The sequence below is a fragment of the Trachurus japonicus genome, chromosome 7 (genome assembly GCF_045865225.1).
Source record: "Trachurus japonicus isolate A0001 chromosome 7, Traja_1.0".
NCBI classification, from domain to species: Eukaryota; Metazoa; Chordata; class Actinopteri; order Carangiformes; family Carangidae; genus Trachurus; species Trachurus japonicus.
The window spans coordinates 16,069,632-16,094,994 of record NC_140913.1 but is presented as its reverse complement, the minus strand read 5'-3'; the positions used below and the strand labels follow the sequence as shown (position 1 = coordinate 16,094,994).

The 25,363-nt window shown below is 40.6% G+C and overlaps 1 protein-coding gene across 4 annotated transcripts in view; it reads right to left on the bottom strand.

The window, feature by feature from the left end:
- The window catches only part of acot7 (acyl-CoA thioesterase 7), a 49,779-nt gene that overhangs the window by 6,186 nt on the left and 18,230 nt on the right, over positions 1 to 25,363 (bottom strand). For all 4 annotated transcript variants that reach the window (XM_085781509.1, XM_085781508.1, XM_085781504.1 and 1 more), the window contains 2 exons: positions 12,481 to 12,597; positions 4,755 to 4,939 (listed from right to left, as the gene is read on the bottom strand). In XM_085781509.1, the coding sequence (XP_085637635.1) occupies positions 4,755 to 4,939; positions 12,481 to 12,597 (302 nt within the window). The remainder of the gene's footprint in view (positions 1 to 4,754; positions 4,940 to 12,480; positions 12,598 to 25,363) is intronic.

The window sequence follows — 25,363 nt, the reverse complement described above, 5'->3', positions numbered from 1 at the left end:
ATGTAATAGATGACCTATGTATTGTTGTGTCGAAGGGTGAAAAGTGAAGTGTTTGCTCTAGTTTAGTTTAGTCTTCATTTGGAGCATGGAACAACCAGCTTTCTATGCATAATCATGAAGAAGATGTAATGAATAACTCTTAACATTTGTAATTAGCAAAATACAGCAATAGTACAAACACTGGAGTACAAACATCGGTATGTTGCCCATGTCATGCCTCGTTTCACCACAGAGGCAGAAATATCTGTAACCCTGGCACCCGTTAACCCATTGCTGATCGTCGTGAATGGGAGGCATCTAAAAATAAATGTGCATCACTTCATGAGGACTACAGGAGGTTGCCATGCCAACCGGGCTTGTTTTCATGTCAAGGGAGGCCAGCTGAGTCTCTGCCAGAGAGGAGGGAGCGAGATGGAAGAAAAGGAGAGATGGAAAGATGCAGAAAAGAGGGCAAAGGAGGAATGGAGAGAGAGAGAGAGAGAGAGAGAGAGAGAGAGAGAGAAAGACTGAGGGACGCAGGAAAGATGAATAAAGACAAAAGGAGTGAGAGATGAAGGGACAGATGGGATAAAAGATGGCAGGAAGGAGAGATATGATGAAAGAATGAAGAATGGAGGGGAGTAAAGAGAAAGAACCAAACCTACTGTATTGTTCACCAGGGATTAATGCACTGAATTAACTACACGCTCACTTTTCGCTCTCTTCTTGCTGAACGTGTGCACAGTATTGAGCAACAACCTTTTCATTCATTCACCATAACACACATCCACATGACTCTGCCCAGTGTAACCACAGTACGACATCATTCTCCCATCATCACTTTGAAATGAAGCGCTGACCTCGGTAACACGTCTGTTTTTCTAACCTTGAGGATACCACCATCCCTTTAAAGTCAGAAATACAACCAAGACAGACGCACTACTCAAAAGGTGCTTCTATGCAGTTTTGATTATATCTATGCTTTGCCCAGAGCATGCATATATTTCCTCGGTGCTTTTCAAGGGAACTGCAGGAGAGAGGCGATGCATTCCCCTGATATCCTCCTTTCTGCTCATGCTGTCCTCTTTCCCCACTTCAGCATTACCCACAGTATGCTAACATCAGTGACAGCTCATCTACAACCCTCCCCCAACTCCCAAACACCCCACCCCACCCTCCCTAACCCCCAGCTGAGCTAAAACAGGAAAAGCTAAAAATAGTTAACGCAGCGGGCTGACTTGAGAGAAAGCGAGGATGAGAGAATGGGGGGAAAAGTACCTGCAGATAAAAATAGCAGAAGCTGCCCTTTCGATCAGGCTATTCATAGAACACAAGTGGGGCAAAAGCTGCCACAATTTCACAAGATATTCATTAGAGAAGGTTCAACATCTATTATTAACGTCTTCTCTCTGCAGTGTTTTTATGTTTAAATTGAAGGATTCAATGAAAGGAAAAATAAGACTTTCAGTGATCATGTGAATTAAGAGGAGGAAGGTGAGCCTGGCCCCTCTGAAATATTTTCAAAATAAGATGTGAAACTATGTGTTCTCGCATTCAGAAAGCATTCACACTCTTCCTATTGTTTCCTATTGTTTCTCTTTATCATGTTCCTACATTCTGACTGGAGTCCACCTGTGATAGACTCAGCTGATTGGATGCACACCAGTCTTTATCTGGTCTCACAGCTGACAATGCAGATCAGAGCAAAAATCAAACCATGAGGTGAAGGAACTGCCTACACAGCTCAGAGACAGTATTGTGTTGAGATACAGATCTGACAAAAGCTATGAAAAAATGTGCATTAAAATAAACTGAAATTAAATTAAATAATCTCAAACAATACATCTAATACAAAATCAGATTCAACTCAAATACACAGTGTTATATATAGGGGCCGTGCATTGAAAACCTGCAAACAAAGGATAAACCATATAAGAGAGGGTTGTTTGCTCTATAATAAGGTTTGACTATTTTATCATAAGGCTTGTTTGTTTTTTAAAGGGATTTTCAGTATGAGCAGGATAAAGAGGATCTGAGGGACAGGGATGGGAGTTTTTGGCTCAGGGGTATGAGACACTGGGAAAGTCATGTATTTTTAGAAAGTCACCCAAGATAACATAGCATGGTCTTTCAAGGAAATGTGCTTATTTTATTTTCTTGCCAAGAGTTAGATGAGATCAATATAAATAAATACAACTTTCCTGGGTGTATGCCAGCAGCTCAGCTTATCTTAGAACAAGGACAACAAAGCTCTCTAATTTACATTATTAGCATCTCCTTTGATAAACCTCTATGTGTAAATATTTTCATGCTAACACAGAGGAGCATCATTCTTTTTAATAACAGCAGCGATTATAAGGTTTATTGGGAAAATACAAAATTGCGGCACAGAATTACAGAGCGTGTACTTTATTAAGCTAGAAAAAGCTAATTAATGTCATTGTTGCGTTTCCATCCCTCACAGTCCCATCTCCACTGTTAGGGGAAATCCAGGTGTTAATTGGATTGACGTGTTAAACCTTATTTCCTGCACGTGTCATGTCTCTACCCACAGAGGGACTGACATCTATGAATAGGTTTTGCATCATCAGTTTGGACGAACACTCCCTCATTTTGAGTCAATCTCGTCCTATGTTTAAGCCTTCAGTAGAATCTCATAAAGCAAGAAATAGTCATCCCTCTCTCTCGCTCATATAAATAAACACACATTTGTGCCCAGTGATCTGTTCAAGCACGTGCGCATCCACTGGCAAAGCCCTCTCTCGCAAACACAGTCCTACACATGCAGGAGGTCTGTTTGTCTTTCTTTGAAACACAAACAAAGCCTGTCTATATCATAATTGTCCAGCATTTTCTTCTCTCTCACACATGCACACACTACTGTAATCTCTTCCCACCCTTGTTTATCTGACATGCTACATCAGAGCCCTGGCAGCCCAGGCCACATTTAGATTCCCATTTAGATTTCCATTTATAGCGTTGATGATGAATTATTAACATCACCAAGAGATTTTTTTTTTCCAACACTCTTTTCATAAAATTGAGGTGAACCGAAAAAAAATTACAATGACTCTAATCATCCCCTGCAATTCTCTGCCAATGAAACAAAAGCCATGAGCAGCTTGTGTGAGATGGAAAACCAGGTAAATGAATTCATGGAGGGAGGCAGACAATGGGCGATCCAAACATGGGGCCTTTGTGAAATGGAAATGGGGAAGACACAGTCACTTTATTAAAGGCCAGCCAGCACAGACACAAATTTGATGCACTTTTCTATCTGACGGCAGTACAATCTGAAAACTGTGTTCCCACATCGACCTGTCATGCTGTTAAAAACTGCAGCTGCACATTAAAGTGTGCAAGACTCTTTATGGTAAGAGGGGTCACTGCTGCACTTGGTAGCATGACAACACACTTATTACAACCATTTTCCACGCACGCTTCAATCTCAGCCACAGTGCCAAGCTTGGATTTCATCCCACAAATTTCTTACTACTCACTTGTGTTACTTGAAACCCAGCAGGATGTGGTGTTATGCTTCTTTTAAGTCCTTATGGTGAGTTAGACAGCACATACAGTGTTTTTCTACATTATTTTGGCTATGGCAAAAGAAAATATGCAGGTTAAACCAGAAAACAGCTTTGCTTTTTGATTCATGGCCCTCGCTTTTAATGCATTCCCCTGACCTACTCAGTACTCACTCTGCACATGGTTAAAGTTTAATGATTAGCTCAGGTGCAAACTCTGTGAATAGTGTACAAGTGTGCACTTAAGAGAATGATGACCTACTGTTGGTCTATCAAATTTCAGTGAGGGCCTCTGCTTATGGACCTCGCTGGACTGCAGAGCAAAATAAACTCTAGCATTAGATTCATACACATGACATCAGTTGTTGAGCCACAAATATTTGGAATAACATTATTAATATTAAATGAAATTATTTGCAATCCACTAAATCCTTTATTTGGTGCTCTTGATATGATTTTAATAGCTCATCACAGAGACAATCAGGGTGTGTTATTGGAGCCAGGGCATAATTTAAATGTGCTGAGTTAAACAGATGGTCTGTGCATACAGAGCAGTGTTTGCATATAAACAGTGTCTGGACCACTGTGTACTGAGGAGGCAGCTCAAACAGTGGGTATCTCTCTCCTGTCTGCAGGTAAACACACACACACACACAAACACACACACTTCACATCCAAACAAAAAGAGCTGAGTCAGCAAGACACTGCTGTCCAGGGATGTAGTGGGGATATCAGCAATAAGCCCTCAGTGCTTAAGGATGACAGGCCCTAACAGGCAAAATTTCCAGTGTCTCTAATGTGGACAGCTTTCCAAAACTCACAGGTGTCACTGACTTAAGGAATGTTACAACAACAACCAGCACTGTGTGTGTGACTGACATTTAGTCAGTAATGCATTACATTTAGTCAAATTAAAACAGTTGTAATTACAATGAAAATTTTGTCATATTACAATTTATTCTTAACAACCTCTAAAAATCAATACAAATATAAGAATAGTCTAGATCCTATCTTCCCTGTGTAATCATTTTACTGTATGTTCATTCATTTTGTTTTGTTTGCTTTTTTATTTAGAAAGTTATCTGAGCACACTTATCTTATTGATTCTTTATTAGCTCTTAAGATTAATAAAAAACATGATAAAGATCCATGTCCATATTATTGGCTGTATCTGGACTTTAAATGATTCACAAAATAAAACGTATTCTACATCACAGGACGAACTTGAGAGTTTAGATCGGTACCAACCTTAAGAGGAGGAATGGGGAGAGGTTTATTATCCTTATCCAGGGAGATGAAGGTGAAGAAGGCAGAGACAGCGCGGTATTTCCCTGTGTCTGGCTCCATCAGCGAGGAAGCGTCCACCAACACTTCAATTTCCATTGACTTGTTACTGACAAACGTGGGCCGTCCCGTCACTGTCACCACACAGCCTTAGAGAGAGAGGAGAAATAAGATAAGAAAAACATGTTAATAATAAATTAAAGTAATATAGTGCTTTTCAGTATTCTTAAGTCAGCATGCGGTTGTCAAAAACAAGTCCTCTCCTCTTCATTAATCCTTTTAAAAATAGCACAAACCAAAAAGCAAGTTTGCTTTTGTGTTAGAGCAGAACATAAGTTAGAAAATAAGTTAAGTTGTAAAAGAGGTGAATGTTTATTGCCACAGATTCAGAGGACATATCATTCCCACTGCTGCAGAACATTTGCTTCCCTTCCCTTTGATTTCAACCTGAGATTCATCCAGTCCACCTCAGGTTTGACTAATCAAAAATTATTTCTCCTCTCCTTTTGTCACTGCGGGGAGTTGGAACGAAAACAGTCAACTAAAAGCACTGGGCATCGCTGATATGTTTCTTTATTCTCTTTCATGTCTCTGTACTGTATTATTACTGCTGTTGCCATAGAGACGACTAGAGAAGGTGTTATCCCTGCGGTCTGAGACAGATATCCAGTATATGAGTGAGATCTCAAAAGATGCTCAGTTGTCTTAAATAATAGAACGTGTACATAGAAAGTGAAAAAGGCTTTTATCAGAATATGAGCCGCAAACTGCTCTGATGTTATGAGAAGTGTTTCTTTTTTTCAAAGTATATTTTTTGGGGGGCTTTTTGCCTTTGATTGATAGTGTAGTTGAGAGAGAGAGGAAATGGGGAGGCAGAGAGAGGGGAAATGACATGCAGCAAAGGGCTGCCCGAGTGGGGATATGGGGCCGGCTGCAGAGAGGGGGTGCCTGCTCTACCAACTGAGCTAAACGACGCCCCATGAGAGGCATCTCTTCAGTAAAGTCATGACCCTTGGAATTTGAAGACTAACCTCATCAGGAAAAACTGCAGCATTTGAAATTGTATATCTTTACTTTGGTTTTCCTGTTTGGTGGTGTAACCATGGTTTGCCACCAGTGAATTGCCACTAAACTTTGTTTCACTGCTGTGTATATCATCTAATCTTCATATTGTCTTCCGCCCCACTGGTGACCCATAGGAGTGGAGCTTGTATAAAAGACCTCAGATGAAGTGTGCAGCATTTGACCATTCACTACAACAGGGAAAACTTTTTGCTGCCTTTTTATGCATCTGCTCATTTCCTTATAGAGTAGAAAAAGTACTGAAAACTGCACTAGTTAGAATTGGATGATTGTTATTCTCACTTCTCTATGAGGTGTTATGAAATCACATCATCATTATCAGGGACCTTACATAATATGTGTTTTGAGAAATGATATCATGGTGACAATGAAAATCCCACTGAGTGAAGAACTGTGAAAAGGTAATTAAGTGCAATGATTGTATTAAAAGAAACAATACAAGGTGTGGCGACATAACTATCCATTTGTTTCTAGGCAGTGAGCAAATCTAGCACATGAGCACATACACTGAATGTTTTCATTCTCTCGCCTGTTGCCTGGCCAAGTGACAGTTTTTATATGTAATCTGACTGGTTCAGGTGAACTCTCTCTGGTGCAGATGTATCAGGCTCAGTGAAGCGTGCTCTGCTCAGTGACATTACACACACAAAAAAAACTGAGCCCTGATGACAGCCTTGATTAATGCAGAAAGTCGATCTTGGACTTATGCAGCGCTGAAGGTCAGACAGTGTGGAAAAACTGGCAGGGGTTCATTTCTGAGGAGCTGTTTGATTGGCCAGATCTTCTGTGAGGAGAGTCCATGCTGGGGCCTGATGGTGTAGACACCAAGACAGGACTACAATAAGCCATAGATTCACTATTTTACAGTGTCTGCGAAGAGTGTTTAGGTTGTTTCCATAGGGCTATTGGTATTGTGTTGTCTCTATTCACAGATCATTCTCTATTACTGGATTTTTGCCAAACTGAGCTGGCCAGGTCGCCACTATCAGCACATTCACACCTACAGTACAGTGCAGTGCGGGCACATAATAGTCACCAATCAACCCTGAGTGCATTTCTTTGGACTGTGGGAGCCAGAGAACCCAGAAAGAAGCTACGCATGCACAGGGAGGGAACATACAAACTCCCCAGAAAGGCCCAAGGTCAGTGAATCGAGCCCAGAGGCGACAGAGCTAATCACTGTACCACATAAGTTAATGTGCAGGTCAAATAACTTTCCAAAATTTCTGTTGCTGGTAATCAAAGACAGTGTCTCACATTCAGACATTTGTTTTTACTTTAGTGGTGCTATCATTAGTATTTGACCTCAGGAATTCTTACTGTACGATCCTGCTTCGATGTGGATTTATTGTAAATACGTTTTCGAACAGACTAAAACATTTACTCTAAAGTAGCATAATATCACAGTACTAGTATCATACCATAGTTACCATGCAGTAATTATATTGAATTATGTATTTTAATGATTTAAGGTGTTGGTGTAAGGTGCTGCCAAGACGCAATGGCAGAGCAGCTGTTACTGACATCACAGCCCTTACTTCCATCTTATTTACAGATTGTGGATGCTCCACAAGTTGTGTTGTAGACAAAAACCAAGACATTGATGTATCACTCTGACTATTCACTGTCTTTACTTATTCCAGCATTCTCAGAAATGTCAGGTTAGTAAAAACCATGCTAGATCCACAAAGTAAGATTTAAAATCAATAAACAAGAGCATAATTGTGGATGTTCAGTATGCTTCACTGTTCCCTTTACTTCTCTCTCACACAGTCTATCACTGTTAGTGTTCCTCTCCATCTCCTTTCATCTGCCATTCATCTTTTGAAGTTTTACGCCTTTCTTCTTAGTCTTTGTACCTCTGAGCATTTCGCTGTAATGGATAAAGAAGCACTGACTGAACACTACCGTGGTACGTCAATGGCCGACACCTCCCTGACTTACATTCTCAGTTCATAATAATGCATTTTTGTTCAGTGGGACATCGTGGTGACTCTGCAGTTTACAAGCCGTGCAACGCTTCACTGTGTAGCCAAAGCGCACAAACAGAATCTAATAAACAAGTGATTCACAAGCTGAGACATGAATGCAGCCATCTTCTAATGTGTCTCAAGCATTATCATAGAATTTGTGCACATTTCAAAGTATGACCAGATATCTAAATAAATAAATACATTTTAAATTAAATTAAGTCCTCAATAAAAAAATGGTTAGCCAATCAATAAATTAAATCAAAAGAGCAGTGAAGCACTAGATTATGTAGGCTATTGTTTGTTTGTATGTCTGTCAAATGTTTTGTTGTTTTTGTTTGTGAACTAATCCCCTTGTCTTATCTATTTTCGTTGTCGTCTTGTTCTTCAATGTGGTAGTCTATGTGTCCGAGTGTCATTCCATGTGCTGTGTGTTGTCTTCCTTGTTTTAATTCCATGTTGTCTACCATCTCACAGGACCACAATGGAAACAAGCCTTTTGGCTTTATTGTGTTTTAATCCTTTTGAACACTTGTTTAACGTTGTTCAATAAAGTTTTCAATCAATCAATCAAAGAAATGTGCGGCAGCTAGGATACCCACAAACTGCAAACACAAGACACAATCTAGATGAAACATTTACTGGCTTCAACAGTCTATCACATGTGTGTTTTTGCATACTGGACCTCACCAGATTATTTAAATGACACACATATACTACAAATATATGCTATAAAAGAAATGTATTATAGCTGGTACAGCAGGTTTACTGATAGCTTCAAGGGTTGATGCAACAGAAAATTAGGCAGAAAATGATCTGTGAGATGAAATATGTCAGGAAGACAAATTACTAAATTAAATAATGAAATTATAAAATGACAATGTGTTCATTCATCCATAATTGCTAAATCAGATGCCAATTTAATAATTTAATCTAATAACAGTTTTCATAAACTGTTTGCAAACGAAATAACTTTCTGAATTGTTTTTTAATTGGGATTACTCCACTAATTAACCCCCATCCCTAATTATTACTGTTCTCATAGCCACAGTGTGGTGTTTCACACAATCCCTTTGATCAGAGAGAGCAATCAAACACTTTGCTCCACGCTCATTAGTTTGTTCTGTTCAGATATTTTTCTGCCAAATCAGTGATACGTCAGATTTGTTCTGGTTTTGCACAGATGCAAAACCAGAAGATGGTGCTCGCTCTTCCTGCATTTCACTGAATCAAGCTTTCAAAATTCTACATTGTTTCACTGTGATCTGAAACTAAGCTCTATCTGTTTAAGCTCAATACATCAATCCACAGGATCCCCCTTTGGCTTTGTCACACAGCATGACAGAGAAAATGTGATTGTGGTGGATCATTAACATCTGGGATTTTTATTGATCCTCTGACCTCACTCAATCAGACTGGAGTCTCATTGTAGCTGTGAAGACATTTTTAAATTGCTTTATTCATTATTAAATTTTAAAGCCTTAAACTCTGTTCTTTCTATACAGTCAGGTTGTTTTAGTCTCTGATGATATTTGCTAACACTGAAAACCTGCCCTGCCTCTACCTCTGCTGTGAATCTTCTGCTGCTGAACCGCACATGACTAAAATAAAATCTGCAATTAATTAAAGCAGAAGTAAGCGATCCGGTCGTTTTGGCTAACTTTCTGTCAGCCGATGGAGTTAGCAGTCCCCGCCCTCGTCCCTACGTCACCACATTCACGCGCATCCCTTGGCTGCACACACAGAGAGGACCGCCCCTTTATGCCGTTCTCTCTCCTCATTGGATAAAGGTTGTAGGATACAAGGAAAGTTTTCTCCTCGGCTTACAGCAGAGCAGAGTGACTGACAGACCCGTGTTTCGGACCAAACACTCTATATAAGTGATTGCTGTCGAAAGATATAACTATTTAAGACTTATATTAACACAAACATTCCGCTTACTTCTGCTTGAAGTGAACTGTTCACTTCTTCAGGCTAAAATTTTTATTTTATTTTATTGTTTATTTGACAAGGACAATGCACATTAATGAACAATTTGTGACGTGCACATCACGTCATGTAAATATGCCGGATTTAGCTCAAAGCTAATTTCCATCCGTAGTCCTCACATTTAAGGCGGACAGACATACCATACAAAAGGAAGCTACCTGTGTAAGTATATGAAAAAACATAGTATTAGCAGCAGTTACAACAATAAGAAAACGAATAGCAACCTGCATAAATAAAAGAGAGGACAGAGTACTAGCAGCATTTATATCAGTAAAAGATAAGAAATAAGAAAACGGATAACATTGCCATGCAGCTGCAGCTAAATCTAATGGTGTTGGCTACTTTTTTGATGTGTTTTTTAAATGTGAGATTATTGTCTACTGTAATACTAAGGTACTTGAACTGGGTTACCGATTCATGTTCCTCTCCTCCAATGAATATACTTTAGATGTGTTCTGATTTATTGGTTGTTTAGTGAATGTCATACACACCGTTTTTTTTGTACTGAGCATAAGGCAGTTGTTATTAAGCCAGTCTTGCACCTTAGTTAGAGCACTTGTGAGTTTGCTGGAAGTAATGTCAGAGTTCGGACCATGAGTAAAAATGACTGCATCAACACAGTAGGACCTCCAAAAACTCATAAACAAGTCATGTGAACATCCTCCACATGAGCCATGTGCAGACACAGAGCTAAGTCTGTGTAATGTCCCGGGTTCTTATCGTCTCATCTCGTCTCATTTGTCTGCTGGTGTGTGGTCCTCCAGCTTCACGCAGAATTGAAATGGAATACGCATTAGTTAAATGTTCCTCTACAATTCACCCATTTTTGTCAAAGTACCCATGAGGACTTATTGGAAACATCCACTCTCTAACATTTTCTCACCTTTTGCAGTATTGAATTGCAGTATCAGTCCATCAGCTTAAACAGCGTTCAATACATTAAGTTAAGCAGACAGTGTGTTACTGGACAGAATTGAAAATTTTCACTGCTGAAATGTAAACCATTAAATGGCTTTGGCCCAGCATAAGCTGCTAACCTGCGTGTACAACATAAGACGACCAGACCTAGTAGATCCTCTGGAAGAAATATTTCTACTGTTCCAAGAATGAGAATAAAGATTGGTGAGGCTTCATTAAGGTACTATGTCTACATCTATGGAACAAATTATCTGAAGATCTAAGGTGTGACCCAATTCAACATGCCTTCATGATGAGCAAGTGTGTTTATAATTTCTTTTAAAGTGTCTTTTATTTTGACTGTACATCACTTTGACATTGTGAATTGCTAGATCTCTGCTAACCCTCGAATTATGCATATAATCTGCATTTAGCTGGCTGGAGAGAGTAAACTAGAAACAATACAAACCATGAAATGACAAAAGAAATGCAGAGATGCAGCCTACAATGCCAGTAGCTGTTTTTGTCTTGCTTTGTGTTTTGATCCGTAACCGTTTCCTATGCACACCTCTTGAGCTTTTTTGTCTGGCCACCTTAAGCAAAATGGGAAAATCTACTGGTGACATAACACTTAGGCCACTGTGGAAGCCAGGGGAAATCACATCACCACCTCCTAAACTCATGGGACAGATGGAGGCAGCAACTGGAGCGACCAGGAGCGGCTGAGAACCGTGGACATGGATCCCAACTGGTCCGTGCAGCTCAGCTTTCTGGTCCTCACAGAAAAGTCTGTTTTAAATGCCTCCAAACTCTCACTCCCTTTATGTACTCTGACCTGAAAAACATTTCAAGGCTTCGTAAGTTATCTACCAACTGTATTTGAAAACATACTGTACTATATATGTGCAATGAACTTGGGCCAGCACTCATTCAGAAAACTTAATAATTCAACGATGGGGACAGATGTAGCTGATCCATTGTTAACATCATATCCTGGGCTAATCATAACATCTGGATGTTAGCCCTGGTTGTCTGGATCACATCATGTCCAGCACATGAAGAAAAAAAAAAAACTTTAACCCATAAGTGTACTGTAACACTGCTCCACTGACTTTGAATTTAGTCACTTCTGAAATATTTAGATTCAATAACAATCCTTCCTAAAAGCACTTTGCATCAGCTGTGTCCAAACTGTGCTGTCAATAAAACCTTTAAAAGTGGCATAAATAGTGTCACCATTATAAGTGGACACCTTTGACCCTCTTAAATGCTAAAAGCTACATGGACAGCAGTATTTGTCAAAACACTTGAATGGACTTTGAAATATGAGGCCTGTGGAAAAGGAAGCATAAACGTTGTTCTTCCCGTTCTCAGTGTCTCCGAGGGAGCAGCCCCGGGACAGAGCCTGGTAATGGAAAATAGTTCAATCATAACATCTTTCCAGATGTAGCAGCTGAACTGCAAAACACAACTGGTCTTGATTAGTGTCTGTGTGACTGGTGTTAACACTGCTTAGCTCAATTTAAAAACATCACTGTCTGAGTCTCAAATTTATAGACTGCTGAGTTTTTCCACATTATCGTCCAATTGGGTCTGCAGAGAGTGCTGTTCAATGGGTAAAAAGGAGCTTTAATGGAAAGTGGAGACACGGTACCCAGTGCTAATGCAGTACTAATACATGTTCGAACTTGTGATTGTTTCTATTTTTCAGACACTTCAAACTCTGAGCGGATTTTCTGTGTCCTCCTCACCTTTCTTGATCTTACGGTGGAAGTTGATGGCATCCACAGAGGCAGTGACGACGTTGGTGGCGCAGTGCCGAGCCGCCACGATGCCGGCGACCTCATCCATCAGCTTCATGGTCACACCTGTGTCAGAAACACATAGTTTGAGGTCATTGAAATACACAGCATAGCCAGGCCGGAGGATTAATAGATGTTTTGTTTTTTTTACTCTGCGTTTGAAAAATCTTTTAATTTTCTGAGTGGTCTTTAGGGTTAATCTCCTCATTAAGTTGGAGGATCCTCTGTGATGTTTGACACGCCATTTCACAGAGATATGATCGTTTGAAGTAACAGCTAATGGGTTTCCTGATTCAATTCACCATCCACTGTGAGATGGTGCGGTCTATGTCTAATGCATATGGATGCTGAGTGAATTCTTGTCACCGCAGACTGCCACATTTCATCAGTATTAAAGTCTTAAGCCTGTTACTCTCCAAGGTGATCTAAAAAGCTGATGTCTTCAAGTGACCTGTGTAATCTGGATATCAAACCTCAGTGCCAAGAGTCCCATTTGAAAAAATGTTCTGTTAGACCAGATATTGGTGAAGGCGGAGAGACGTGAACCTAAATTATGAAACTTAACGTACGTATCTGTAGAAATGGGAGTCAAGAATGTCACGCTGTAATTCTTTTTTTTTTCAAAATCCATTACACATTTTAAGCTGTTTCTGAAAGGCAGGTTCTAGAGAGGAGTTGGCATAGGCCACCGGCTGCAACAGGCAGCAGAGATGGTGTCTGTAGATGTTCTCAGTGAGACCAATTTTTCAGTGAGCTTGTTCCCACTATTCTTGCTTGTGTGTAATGGTGCACACAGTGTTGAAGTTAGACACTGGGCTACAAATGGACCGCTCAAACCATGCTACACTAGCACCATGATGGAAAACCAATATTTGGACAATAGCTTTGCTGATGTTGGAAGCCCAATAGAAACAAAAAAAGAAATTCGGTCATGCTAGTCCTACATTTGACTTTAAGTCATTTACTGAATTGAAGCAAGAACTTTTTTGGCAAAAAAAAAAAAAAGCTAATATTTTCTGAAATAAAATGACCAATAGATTAATGGTTGTCCACACTTTACAAAAACCAAATTGATTATAGTACAGGATATGTGAACCAAATGTAGCTGTGAAGAAGTGTCAGTTGCTGTATATAAATAAAAGCTTTGTGACCATGTGCCCCTGTGACCTCTAGTGGTTATTTGATCATTTATAACTGAGGTAGTTTCTGGGTGGAGTTTGCATGCTCTGGTGGTGCAGCTTCCTCCCACAGTCCAATGGCACAATAGGTTGATTGGCAACTCTAAATTGCCCATAGGTGTGAAAGTGGAAAGTGAGCATGTGAAGCTGTTTGTCTCCATGTGTCCACGGTGTACGCTGCCCTCACCCTATGTCAGCATGGATCGGCTCCAGCCCCCCAATGACCCTACACTGAAAAGTGGCATAGACAGGGTATGGATGGATGCATGGATGGATGGATGGATGAAAACACACCAGTGTGAGTGAAAGGAATCCTGTTCTAAACAGACATTAGTAACAGCAACTTTCCAGGCCCATGATGCCAAGTGTAATATATGATGTAGTATTTATGGAGTATTTGATGCTAAAAAGATAGAAGCATAACTTTTGAGCTGTGACAGAACATCCATTCAGGAGTCCATCATCAAAAACTTACAGAAGACTAACTAAAACTAAAAGCTTGCAAATCATTGAAAGTGCAAGGAAACAGAATTCAAAGTTGCAGAATACAATAAGGACTGAGAGCCATTAGGCCCCTAATGGAGCAGCACTCACTGAAGTATTCACGGTTCCACACCTGCATTTGTCAGATTGTGACACACATACAGGCTTTGGCAGCTTGTGTCATGTGTGAGGGAAACAGTTGTTTGTGGGTTTCTCACAGAAAGTGGGACATCTTGTGTGGAGTGGGTGGGCTGTAGATGTGAGAACCGAGAACGAGTGGTGGCATCTGTTTCACATCACAGAGAAAGTGTGTGTGCATGTGCGATGTGTGCGCTTCTGCTTGTGAATGCATGCTTATTTAAGGATATATCCAGACCCTTGACTAGACACTCCAGTGGCCCCAGTGATTCCCAGCGAACTGCTTTTTGTATCTCTTATAGAACAGAAAATCTATAAGTCTGCCTGCCGATGGCTGCTTTGGCTCAAAAAGGCTTCTACCATCATCTCTATTTATGACAGCCAAATGTGTGGGAGTAAACAAAATGTGCTGCTTGCTCCCAATTGCAGCTTTCCTTGTAAAAGCAGACCCACTGAGTTGATGAAGAACTAAACATGTTATTATGTTGACATCTTCTTATCCGTCAAGGTCATGGCATCACTTTCATTTTATTGTGCTGCTAATATTGACTGAAGGCTGACAGAAAGTAGATTATTATGTGGGCAAGCCAGATATTTCAAACGCAAAAGTAGACTAATGCTAGAGGAAGTGAATTAATTTTCTGCAGTTTGAAGACATTGGGGAGTTGATTCTGTCATTATCAACCACTAAAGAAGTGTGTACTGAAAGCTGAATTGCCCACTCCTCATAAACAGATCAGGTGATTCAAAAACACTGAATGAAGTAATTTACCTCTAAAAAAATCAGGACTCCTGCCAGTTAGGGATGTTAATCTTGACCACTTTTGGCAAACAACCATAACAATGACGCATGTTACCTTGATTAAAATAAAACCACAGAGACATAATAGATAAAAATATATCCACCGAAAATGGTCTCTGGTTGAGGGTGGTGATGTGACCACAGCTCCAAGAGGTGACAACATGTCAGGCTTTGGGTTCAAGTGAGCAAGGAAACAACTCACTCTCTTCCTCAAGCTTGTTATTAGTCATTTCCAAAAGCCATCTTGTTTTTTCTTTTCTCTCCATCTCCACTTTGTTGTGAAAATTGATGGGATCGCGCTGAAGACTGGAAATTTCCCCTGGGCAATAAGGCACAGCAGGCCGCTGCTATTCAAAGTCTGGAGTGGTCATGTCTGAGCATGTAACACTTAATGGAGATCATGACCTGAAGAGATGATGGAATTGAAAACTGTATTAGACTAAACCGAATCTTTACATCTCAGTTAAAACCCACTGTACGTTACCTGCTCAGCACCAACTGTTGGAGGACTAGCTAGTAAACAGAGCAACAGGAAAATTAATATTACACTTACAACCATCTACCTGATAGCCAAAAACATACTGCACTATACTGCACACTAAATCTGAATGATAATGTTGCACTGAATCGAAGAGATTTTTAAATAACCAACTCTTCTCTAACAAATTCGCCTTCAAAAGTGGTAATGTTGTGTTTATATATATTAGATTTTGCAAGTTTCCAGGGTATGGACGAAAAGACCACTGCTCCAGTCTATAGTAGCATCATTTATGAAAACTGTATACTGTAGTGTTATTAATTAATTATCCATATCTTTACTAAAGCCCAAAGATCAATGTTAACTGAGGCGTTTCAAGCTAAAGTCTTGTTCTCCGTTGTTTCTATGGAACAGCCTCTTATGGGGCTGATATGATCCACTATCTTCCCAGCTGTCAAAGTTTGCTCTGACAAAAACCTTGGGGAACATAACTCTGGGGGAACCAACAGACCATGAACATTATATTTCTCTTCCTCATCAGCAGGGTTTGCTGGAATATGTGTATTGGTGTTTCACATTTTTAGAAGAATATTCCTAAGATAACGCTAACGCTAATTAAAGAAAGCTCTTGTCGGGGCGCCGTTTAGCTCAGTGGGTAGAGCAGGCGCTCCATATGCAGAGGCTATAGTCCTCACTGAAATTCAACCTAGCCAATAACAAGTGCCAAGATCATAAGAGGAAAGCTGCCGTTAACGGGTGTGTCAGGTGACTATTTTTGGGTGGATGGGTTATACCTGGACCTGAGTCCGTAATAATAAAAGATTATATATATGTTACACCAGGGCTAGTGGCTTGGGGAAGCAGGATAGTCTGGATGAAGGCAGTTAGAAGCAGGCGAGTTTCTTCGTCACCAGCTTAAATATTCTCTAGAATTTCTCAGGTCAGTGACTGTTAGAATTTGAGAACTGACCCTTTAAACAGAGAGCTGGTCCAGTAAAAAGCCTTAGTAAAAGGGGCTAAATACCGGGGATCTAACAACCTGAAACATCAGATTTTGTTTCAAATGCAATGTTAAGTTTTTAAAATGTTAAGGTTAATTTTAATGTTTTTAAACAAATGTTATTTTTAAGGTCCTAACAGTGTTATTTCTATACAGAGTAAATACATAAGAACACTAATTGGCCTACTAAAATTTGAAAATGCATTCAAAAAGATAATCAGCCTGCAATATACAATTTATTATTTTGATCCTTTTCACAGAAACATTTATATTTGTATCTTTCTCTCATAGCAGTTCTGCAGCACAGCAGCTATGGTAGCAGCAGTCATCAGCTGATAAACTCTGATGACGTTAATCCTTGAAAAAAAAAAAAGATTTTTTAGATTTATCTCATTTGATCTTCCATTTGTGAATATTGTGAATTTTTTTGCTGTTTCTCTGTAATGGTATGAGTGCTGTTATCAGAATGAAATGGTCTTTCAGAGGTCATGCCGGGTAAATAAATGAATCATAAGGGACACAGAAAGGGCCCTGCTCAGCATGCTATGGGATGGAATAAATGCTTATGTGTGGCTGTGCTGGAACAGTCAAGAATACAACTTAATAGCATGACGTGAACTCTGTGACTTTGTCAGAAAGAAATTCAATAAAATGTAGTGGGGACTTTGAATTTAGATGGAGACAGTGGGAGTGGGCTCCCATGGTCTTGTTCCCCAGCTCCTGAGTGTTGGCAGCTCCCCAAATGCCCAGAGAAAATGAGGATGGTGAGTGTTGGGGGGGGGGGGGATAATTTTGCTCACGTTCTTCACTTCACCAGACTCCCAGAGAGACGTCAAATGTCATAAGGATATAAAAGTAGTGTTGTTTCACCAGTACTTCTGAGAGCCAGTTATGACAGTAACTGATGAAGATCTTCATTATCTGAATTGCTGAGATTTTACCTGCTTGTTTTCACCAAGCTGACTGTAGATATAAATGCACACTTTGCTGGACAGGCATATTAATATTTAATTGAGTGGTTATGAAGAAATTAGGGACACGTGCACATGTGATGCATTATGGTCTGGATTTTAGATTACAAGTACTTCTCCTATAACTGAGACCTTGCCCCAAGTCCTCAGTCATGACAGGACCTTCTCAACTGCAAGGGTAATGTCCACCTTTTTCCCCCACCTACTTCTACTTTATGTTGCCTTAACTTAAACTATACACAATGTTTTAATCGTAATAGTGGGTTACTACTGTGTGGATCTGTTTTGAGGCCATTGCCCGCCCTGTTTCATGCAGCAGGCAGCCAACAGCTCATTTGGTGCGCTAGAGAAACCTGTGACTAAAAAGCCAAGACATATCAAGTGGAAGACTGCACTGTCCTTGAGTAGCGAAGATGCTTGTCTTTATTAATCACTACCATCAGTGGATCTGTTAATGCAACGCCTGCAAAATCCCCCTCTCCTTGTACAGTTCATGTAAAAGGTTGAAGTGAGGCTCAATGTGAGACTACAAATGAGGACAAGCGAGGCCAAGACAGCCCTGGGCCTGGCGTTACACATTCACAGGGGTGACATGGCACACTATGACTCTCCCTTTGCCGTAGGGTGGGAACACGAAAGGCAGCGCGTGGAGCGGAGGGGGTTGGGGGGTTGGGGTGCAGCGGGATGAGGATGGAGAGAGGGGTTTGGGTGGATGGAGATGGTGTGTGCGAAGAGGAAAAGACAGCTCACTGCAAATGGGGGGAAAAGAGGGCAATTAGTAACCAAGACCCTAGTGCAGCCCAGTTTGCCATTGGGCAGAATACCTCTGTGATTAGATTCCTTGTGATGATTTTTCTAAATCTCCAAGCATAACGGCATCCAACGGCAACAAGCATGAAGGGAGCCTCTCTGTCGCCTATCTACTAACTTCAAGCCCTTTGGATTAAAAACAACTCACAGCAGAGGAAAGTGTCGCATCAAGAGATCAAAGCATTTGTGACCTGTGCCTTTCTCACAAATTCTCTCATCACATCCAACACCTTTTCTTTTCTCTGCTCTCCTCCCTGTCCGCTGCCTACCTCTATCCACCACCGACAATACCCCATCTCCCTCTGTCCCTCTCACCCCCTCCCCAATGAGTGCTTTAATCATGGACAGTATCAAACGGCTCAAACTGCCTCCTAATGAGCTGTTACTATAGAAACAGCTCCTGTTAACGTTACTGCCATGCAGCAACCCACCCACATCCGCTTATGAATTCCCATAAGCTGCAAACATTTTGTATATTTTACCATTCCAGCTGTGCTGAGCTTTACTAAACTCCACTAAAACAACTTAGCAGATTTTAATTTGTAAGCAAGAACTGGAAAATCACTGAGATAGGATTCCTGTGAGTGAAATGCCCTCAGATATAGGGCTTTCAGATAAAACGAACCTCTGGCTGTGATGGTAAAGGTCACCAGTCCTGCAGATAGGTTTTCTAGATGAACAATTTGGCCTTCAGCTTCTGATTAACAGTTCATTTCTGCTCTGCTTTTTTTTTTTTTTTGCTGAAACATCCTCTCCACTGGTTAACATCAACGTGTGATACAACCAGCATGAGGAAACTTTTTAGGCAATGTCCTTGTCTCTGTAGTAAGGAAAAGGAAAGACGCACAAGTATACAAACAAGATCCTCACACCTCCTCTCACCCACAACCCTGGTATGGTGGAGATTTCTCCCATTCAAAAAAAACAAATATTGAAATTAAATATAAAAGACAACCAGGAGAAGTATCAAGTCTCAAAGTGTGTTAAAAAGGTATTACAGCATTAAGATGACAGGAGAAGCACAGTCACAGGTTGGATAAGGGCTTCGACAAATTCACATGTCAGGAGGATGCCATGATGAAAGCAAGGCCGTCCTCATTTCTATTTAAAAATATTTTTTTTTATTCTATTCATATTTTCATCTCTCTATTTTTACATTTTCGGTTTGATTTTCTCTCGTTGTCTCGAGAAAGTGTTCTCTTTCTTTTAATATAAAACATATAGTATATATTTTTTAAAAACTACATTAAGCTGTGGCTACTTAAATAAGTTATTACTCCGCATTCACAGGAACACACTCTTTACTCCTAAAGGTTAACAGGCTCCTTAGCCCTGTGACCAGTGGAGGTATCTGCTGTTGGTGTAGTGCAGGTGCAACATTTTTCATGGCATGGTTCACATTGATAGACAACTGAGCCTATTGGAATCACTTAACGTATGTGTCCATTTCATTTCTTCTCCTTTTACACACACACACACACACACAGAAAGAGAGAGACAGTTGGAGAGAGAGAGAGAGAGAGAGAGAGAGAGAGAGTCAAAACCCATGCCTTATTATGGTGGTCTATGGGCTTATGTGGTGTTGAATCAATTTGATGCAGGGAGTTATAGCTGGTCCCTTTTCTCCCTGTATTGATTATATGTCAGCATCTAGCACAAGTAAACAAACTCTGGCCAGTTAATGGCTGGTTTGAACACGGCAAGGCTCTGCTCTGTTTTTGGTTCAGTTCATTAAAGATCCTTTCACTCAGTAATAACCATATTCAAGTTCCCTCACTGATTTCAGCTGCATAACTGAGTCGTTTGAATTTGCATCAACACATGTTTTTTTGTTTGTTTGTTTGTTTTTTTGCAGAACAAAAAAAGTTAACTTTGTAACTTACATTGATCTATTTAAGATGACCATTTCTCATTGGGATTAATAAAGTTATCTGTATTTCAGTCTGCCAGGAGAAACCAGTGTCTCTGGCAGCAGTTTCACTTTCATTAGGATGTCCTGATCTTTAAACACTCTTCTCTCTCCCTCTCTTTCCCTCACACACACACACACACATGCACAAAAGAGTTCAATCACACAAGCTCCAGTAGACCCTGTCCCTGTCTCCCTGATTTCCTCTGTCTCAGGCAGTGACATGTTTATATACTCACTGAGCACATATCTGAGCAGAGGACAGAGAATATATAGAGTCACAGTGATGGATGTGTTCCTGTGCTCAGGCAAGCAGGCTCAACTGAGACACACACACACACACACACACACCCCTACTGGCTAATTAAAAAAAAGGATCAAATACACTGCATCAATCATCAAATTTAGTGGACTAGCTAACAAAATCAGTAACAACACCTAACAACATTTGTGTCGTTTTAGCCTGATGTCTGATTTGATTTTTTTTTTTTTCTTGGGCTGTGGTGCCACCTGTGGCAATCAGCTGCTGTTTCCATAGAAACAGGTGGTACACTTCCCTAGAAATGAAGGAGGGAGGGAGGGGAGTGAGCAGGGAGAGAGGAAGAAAGAGCATGAGATATTGAGGAGAGGTGGGCTGAGGAGGAGAGGCAGCAGCAGGAAAAGGGAAAGCAAGAAAGAAAAGGAAGAATATGAATGGGCCTAGTGCAGGGTGCCAGCCGATGTTCTCTTGCATGTACAGCATTTCCAGGCCTGTTGAAGGCTTTCATTATGTACCCAGATGTTAACCACTTGAGGAGCAACTGTACAGTCGCGGGCCTCGACCTCCCAACATCTGGTTTTGTAAATATTTGGGGTATTTGTCAGGAAATGTGAACGCTAACGTAAACGCAATGTGCAGCCTGTTCACCTTCTTACTGCCAAGCGGCACGCATCTGTTATCGACTCAACACCACAAATGTGATCCACAAACATCAAACTACAGTGCAAATCAAAATTAAATATAAATAGATGCCACTCACTCACTCACTGAAATATCACATTTTGTTCCAGAAGTGTTCTGTTACACTGGATCATCACTGTAATGGATAGAACGTAAATGTCTTTTGATACATGCTAAGTGAAAAATGATTTCCAAAATGAGTAATCTGATGCCCATATAGGGCAGACTGGGATCCCAAACAGATGATCAAATAGATGGTTTTAAAATGACACAAATGTATTGCATAAGCTTCGGCAACATAATTGTCAAATCTCGGTTCTGCTATTACCGTCTGCTGTCAGTCATGATTCTACAGACAACAAATAACGATTCTTGTGTGCAGTCATTAAATGAACATGCATGTTCATGTTTGTGTGCACGATCTTTACATCTCCTTATTAGACTCATGTGAAGTAAGTCACTTTTCCAAATCACAAAGGGGAACGTACATAAATAAATACCCTGTCATTGTCATAGAGAAGTCGGTTTGCCTTCTCCAACAAGAGTAGAGAAAGAGGAGAGCAGCTGAGTGAGAAAGAGTAAGACACAATTAAAGAGGGAGTGAGAGAGAGAGTGTGTGTGTGTGTGTGAGAGAGAGGGAGAGAGAGAGAGAGAGAGAGAGAGAAAGTGAGAGAGAGAGAGAGAGAGTGCCCTGGCTGCCTGACCTGACTCGGTTATGTAAACAAAATAAGTGTAGTGAAAGCAGCAGTGGTGAACAACAGGGAACATTGCCTAATGAGCAATGGCATGTACAGAGAGCGAGAGAGAGCAGTGGTGTGTGTGTGTGTGTGTGTGTGTGTGTGTGTGTGTGTGTGCGCGCGCGTGTTTCCTAAATGACCTGCATGCTTGTTCCACATTTGATTTTTAATTGGACAGATTTCTTGGTGCGCTCTACAAATTAAAAAGGCAACCATGACACGTGCAACACTTATCTGTCCCACCCTGCTCCCTCCCTTCGTCCCCTCCTCCCATCCTGCCACCCTGCCCCGGCTCTTTCTCTCGCTCCCTCTCTCCTCTCAGTCAACATCTCCCTTCTGTTTTGTCTTCCTCACTATCTGGTGTCTCTTTGATGGCCTCTTTACATAGCTGACCTCAATAGAAATGGCAGTATGAGTTGGGAACATCCTGCCAGAAACAATATACCTCCACTGATACAAAGCATCTGTTCTGTGGTGATAAAATGTTGGATTTGTTTCAGATGCAGCCAAAATGGTTTCCAGTGATGGCTTGCTTCATCTGTTTGGCACAAGAGATAATCAAGTTTAAAGTGAAACCGTCAAATCTGAATATGCATTTCTTTCATTAATTGTTTATCTTGCTTTTAATACTAGTTTGCTTTTTGTTTTGTTTTTTAGGAACCTGGCTCAGGCTCAGCCGAGAAAAGGGCCAAAGGAAGGGGAAACAACAAAAGCATATCTGTTCTGACAGTTGTTGTGAATACATGCAGAGGAAACACTGTTACTACCGAGGTGAAACCAAATTCTTTTGGATCTTGAGACACAGGTAATTGAATGTGCCCGAAAGTCATAAACTGGAGCGACAGACGGACAATTTGGTTTGTAAGTGAAGCAAAGAACTGGAAACTGCATCAGCACCAAGGGCCTTCTATTTTCCTGTTGTTAATTCTAGGCATTTATTTCCTGCTTTGTCCTTGCCATTTTGTCCTTTAGCATTACAGCCATGATGTCAATGCAACCAACACAGAACTTCGACAACCGTTATTTCAGCAACACAAGAGTGCACACACAAACACACAAAACCAGAACGATGTAAAATACTCGCCGTCGAAACAAACAACAGACATTACAGAACCTAAAAACACATTTTTATTCTCACTTCCCCCATCTTTCACTTAGGAGAACATAGGCACTAAAAGCCATGACATTTTCTCTCAAGGACGCTTCACTTTGGGGTATTTCTTCCTCTCTGTCAACAAGGGACATGTGGCACCGATGTACAGACTGTGGATTAGTGCCAAATGCAATATCATTTGTAGAGACCTTGCTGGTAAGTCATAAAACACAGCTGAAGATGTAGGAGGGAACAACATAGATAATGGAAACTTGTTGATATGGACTTTGCATGTGCTTGTGTGTAAATGTTTCTGTGTTTAAAAACTATTAGTCATTAAAGACTAGGGAAACCAAAAATAAATGTGTATATGTATCTCCTATTTCTTGTCTCATCCTTGTCAATTTCTGCCTCCTCTATAAATCTCTCTCCCTCCCTCCTCCCAACTGTCCATGCCTTTTAACCTCTCTCTATATGTTCTCTGATGTAGGCGTCTCTGTTTTTATCCTCTTCCCCTACACAATTTCCATACAGTCTGGCCTGTCCCTGCCATGACTACCAAACAGTTTGATGCTGTTTATGTGCTCTTTGTAGAAAATCGGCCACATACAGGAGACTCAGAGGGTGACTTGGAAACACAGGGGGCTGAAATAGCTTGTCAGCAGTTAGCACTGTATCAATCACACAGTGCAGTTGTGCATTTTAAATAGTGCTCAAATAGAAGAAGAACAGTGCCAGTACTCAATACAATTCAAAACATAATGCAATTATACTTATATTTAATAATAGATGGTCACTGCTCCATATGTCTGTATGCATGTATTTCCTTATACATCTATCTACATTCTGTGAGCTTGTGTAACTTACATTTACATCTTCAGGAGATGAAGGTTATGTCCATATTTTCATTTTAAAAGACATTTGTTGTGCTAAAACTCGACCAGATCCTCTGTTTGACTGTGAATGCAATTGCTCATGTATGTGTGTGCATTTACAAGTGTGATAGTCTGGACTGAGGTTGTTTCTGACACAGAGCTAAAATGACTGCCCGGACGGAGATTGTATCATGAAAATATAGTAGAGTGGACGTAGCCTAAAGCAGGAAAAGCCAGTGAGCTGTGTCAGGAACACAGATGTACAGTAACAATGTGTGAAGCAATTATAAGAAGCCCGTACTTCACAGCACACTTGCAGCAGTGCAACTTCCTTGAAGAGAAAAAGACACCGTTTTGTATTTATCAGGCTGTTGGTTATTTTTTCGTTGTAAAAAGTTGGTCTGTTTAGATACTGGGCTCTCCTATGAAAGGAAAAACCCAGACAACCTGGCTGGATTAATTGAGACGAACTGTATCCTCTTAAACTACCACACAGGTTTCCATAGACTCTTAACCAGATCGTTAGAAATAAGTTATTTTTCACAAAAACCTGCAACACAAGCAGCAGCAGAAGTTTGGTACTCACTGTTCTTCAATTCTGGTTTTATCCACCAACACCCGAGGAAGAAATCTAGGTCTTCACCTGTTGTAAAATTTCTGAGGTCTTGAGAGACCCTTCACTTCCCAGGTTGTCATTTTATTCATTACTAATAATAAAAAATATTTGCCCATAGGAGCTTCCCAGTTTTCCTCAGCAGTATGTTATCGGCCGACTCTGGAGCTGACTCTACAACTCACAGGCCGTAAGACAGAAAAGTTAAAGGGATAGTTCACCCTAGAATGATATTTCGCTCATTATCTACTCACCCTCATGTTGACTAAGGGCTGGAAGAAGTTTCAGAGTCCTCCGTCCCTTCTCTGAGTTACAGGGGGTCTTGGTGTAGCAGTGCATGTCCATATAACGGTTGTAAAGGGACACCAGAGCTCTTCGTAAAAAAACACACACCAAAAAACATCCAAATACCTCCATGATGCTCGTATGTAATGTCCGTCTTGTGCTGAAGCCCCAAATTGCGTAATTGTCCCGAAAAAAATTAAATAAGTCTATATTTTAAGCTTGTTTGTAGCGGAAGCTTCTCGAAGCTCCTCTTCCTGGTCCGTCCAAATCTCGCGTGATTCGCAGTAACCGCACTGACGCCGGCGCAAATCAGGCGAGATTTGGACAGACCAGGAAGAGGAGCTTCGAGAAGCTTCCGCTACAAACAAGCTTAAAATATAGACTTATTTAATTTTTTTCGGGACAATTACGCAATTTGGGGCTTCAGCACAAGACGGACATTACATACGAGCATCATGGAGGTATTTGGATGTTTTTTTGTGTGTGTTTTTTTACGAAGAGCTCTGGTGTCCCTTTACAA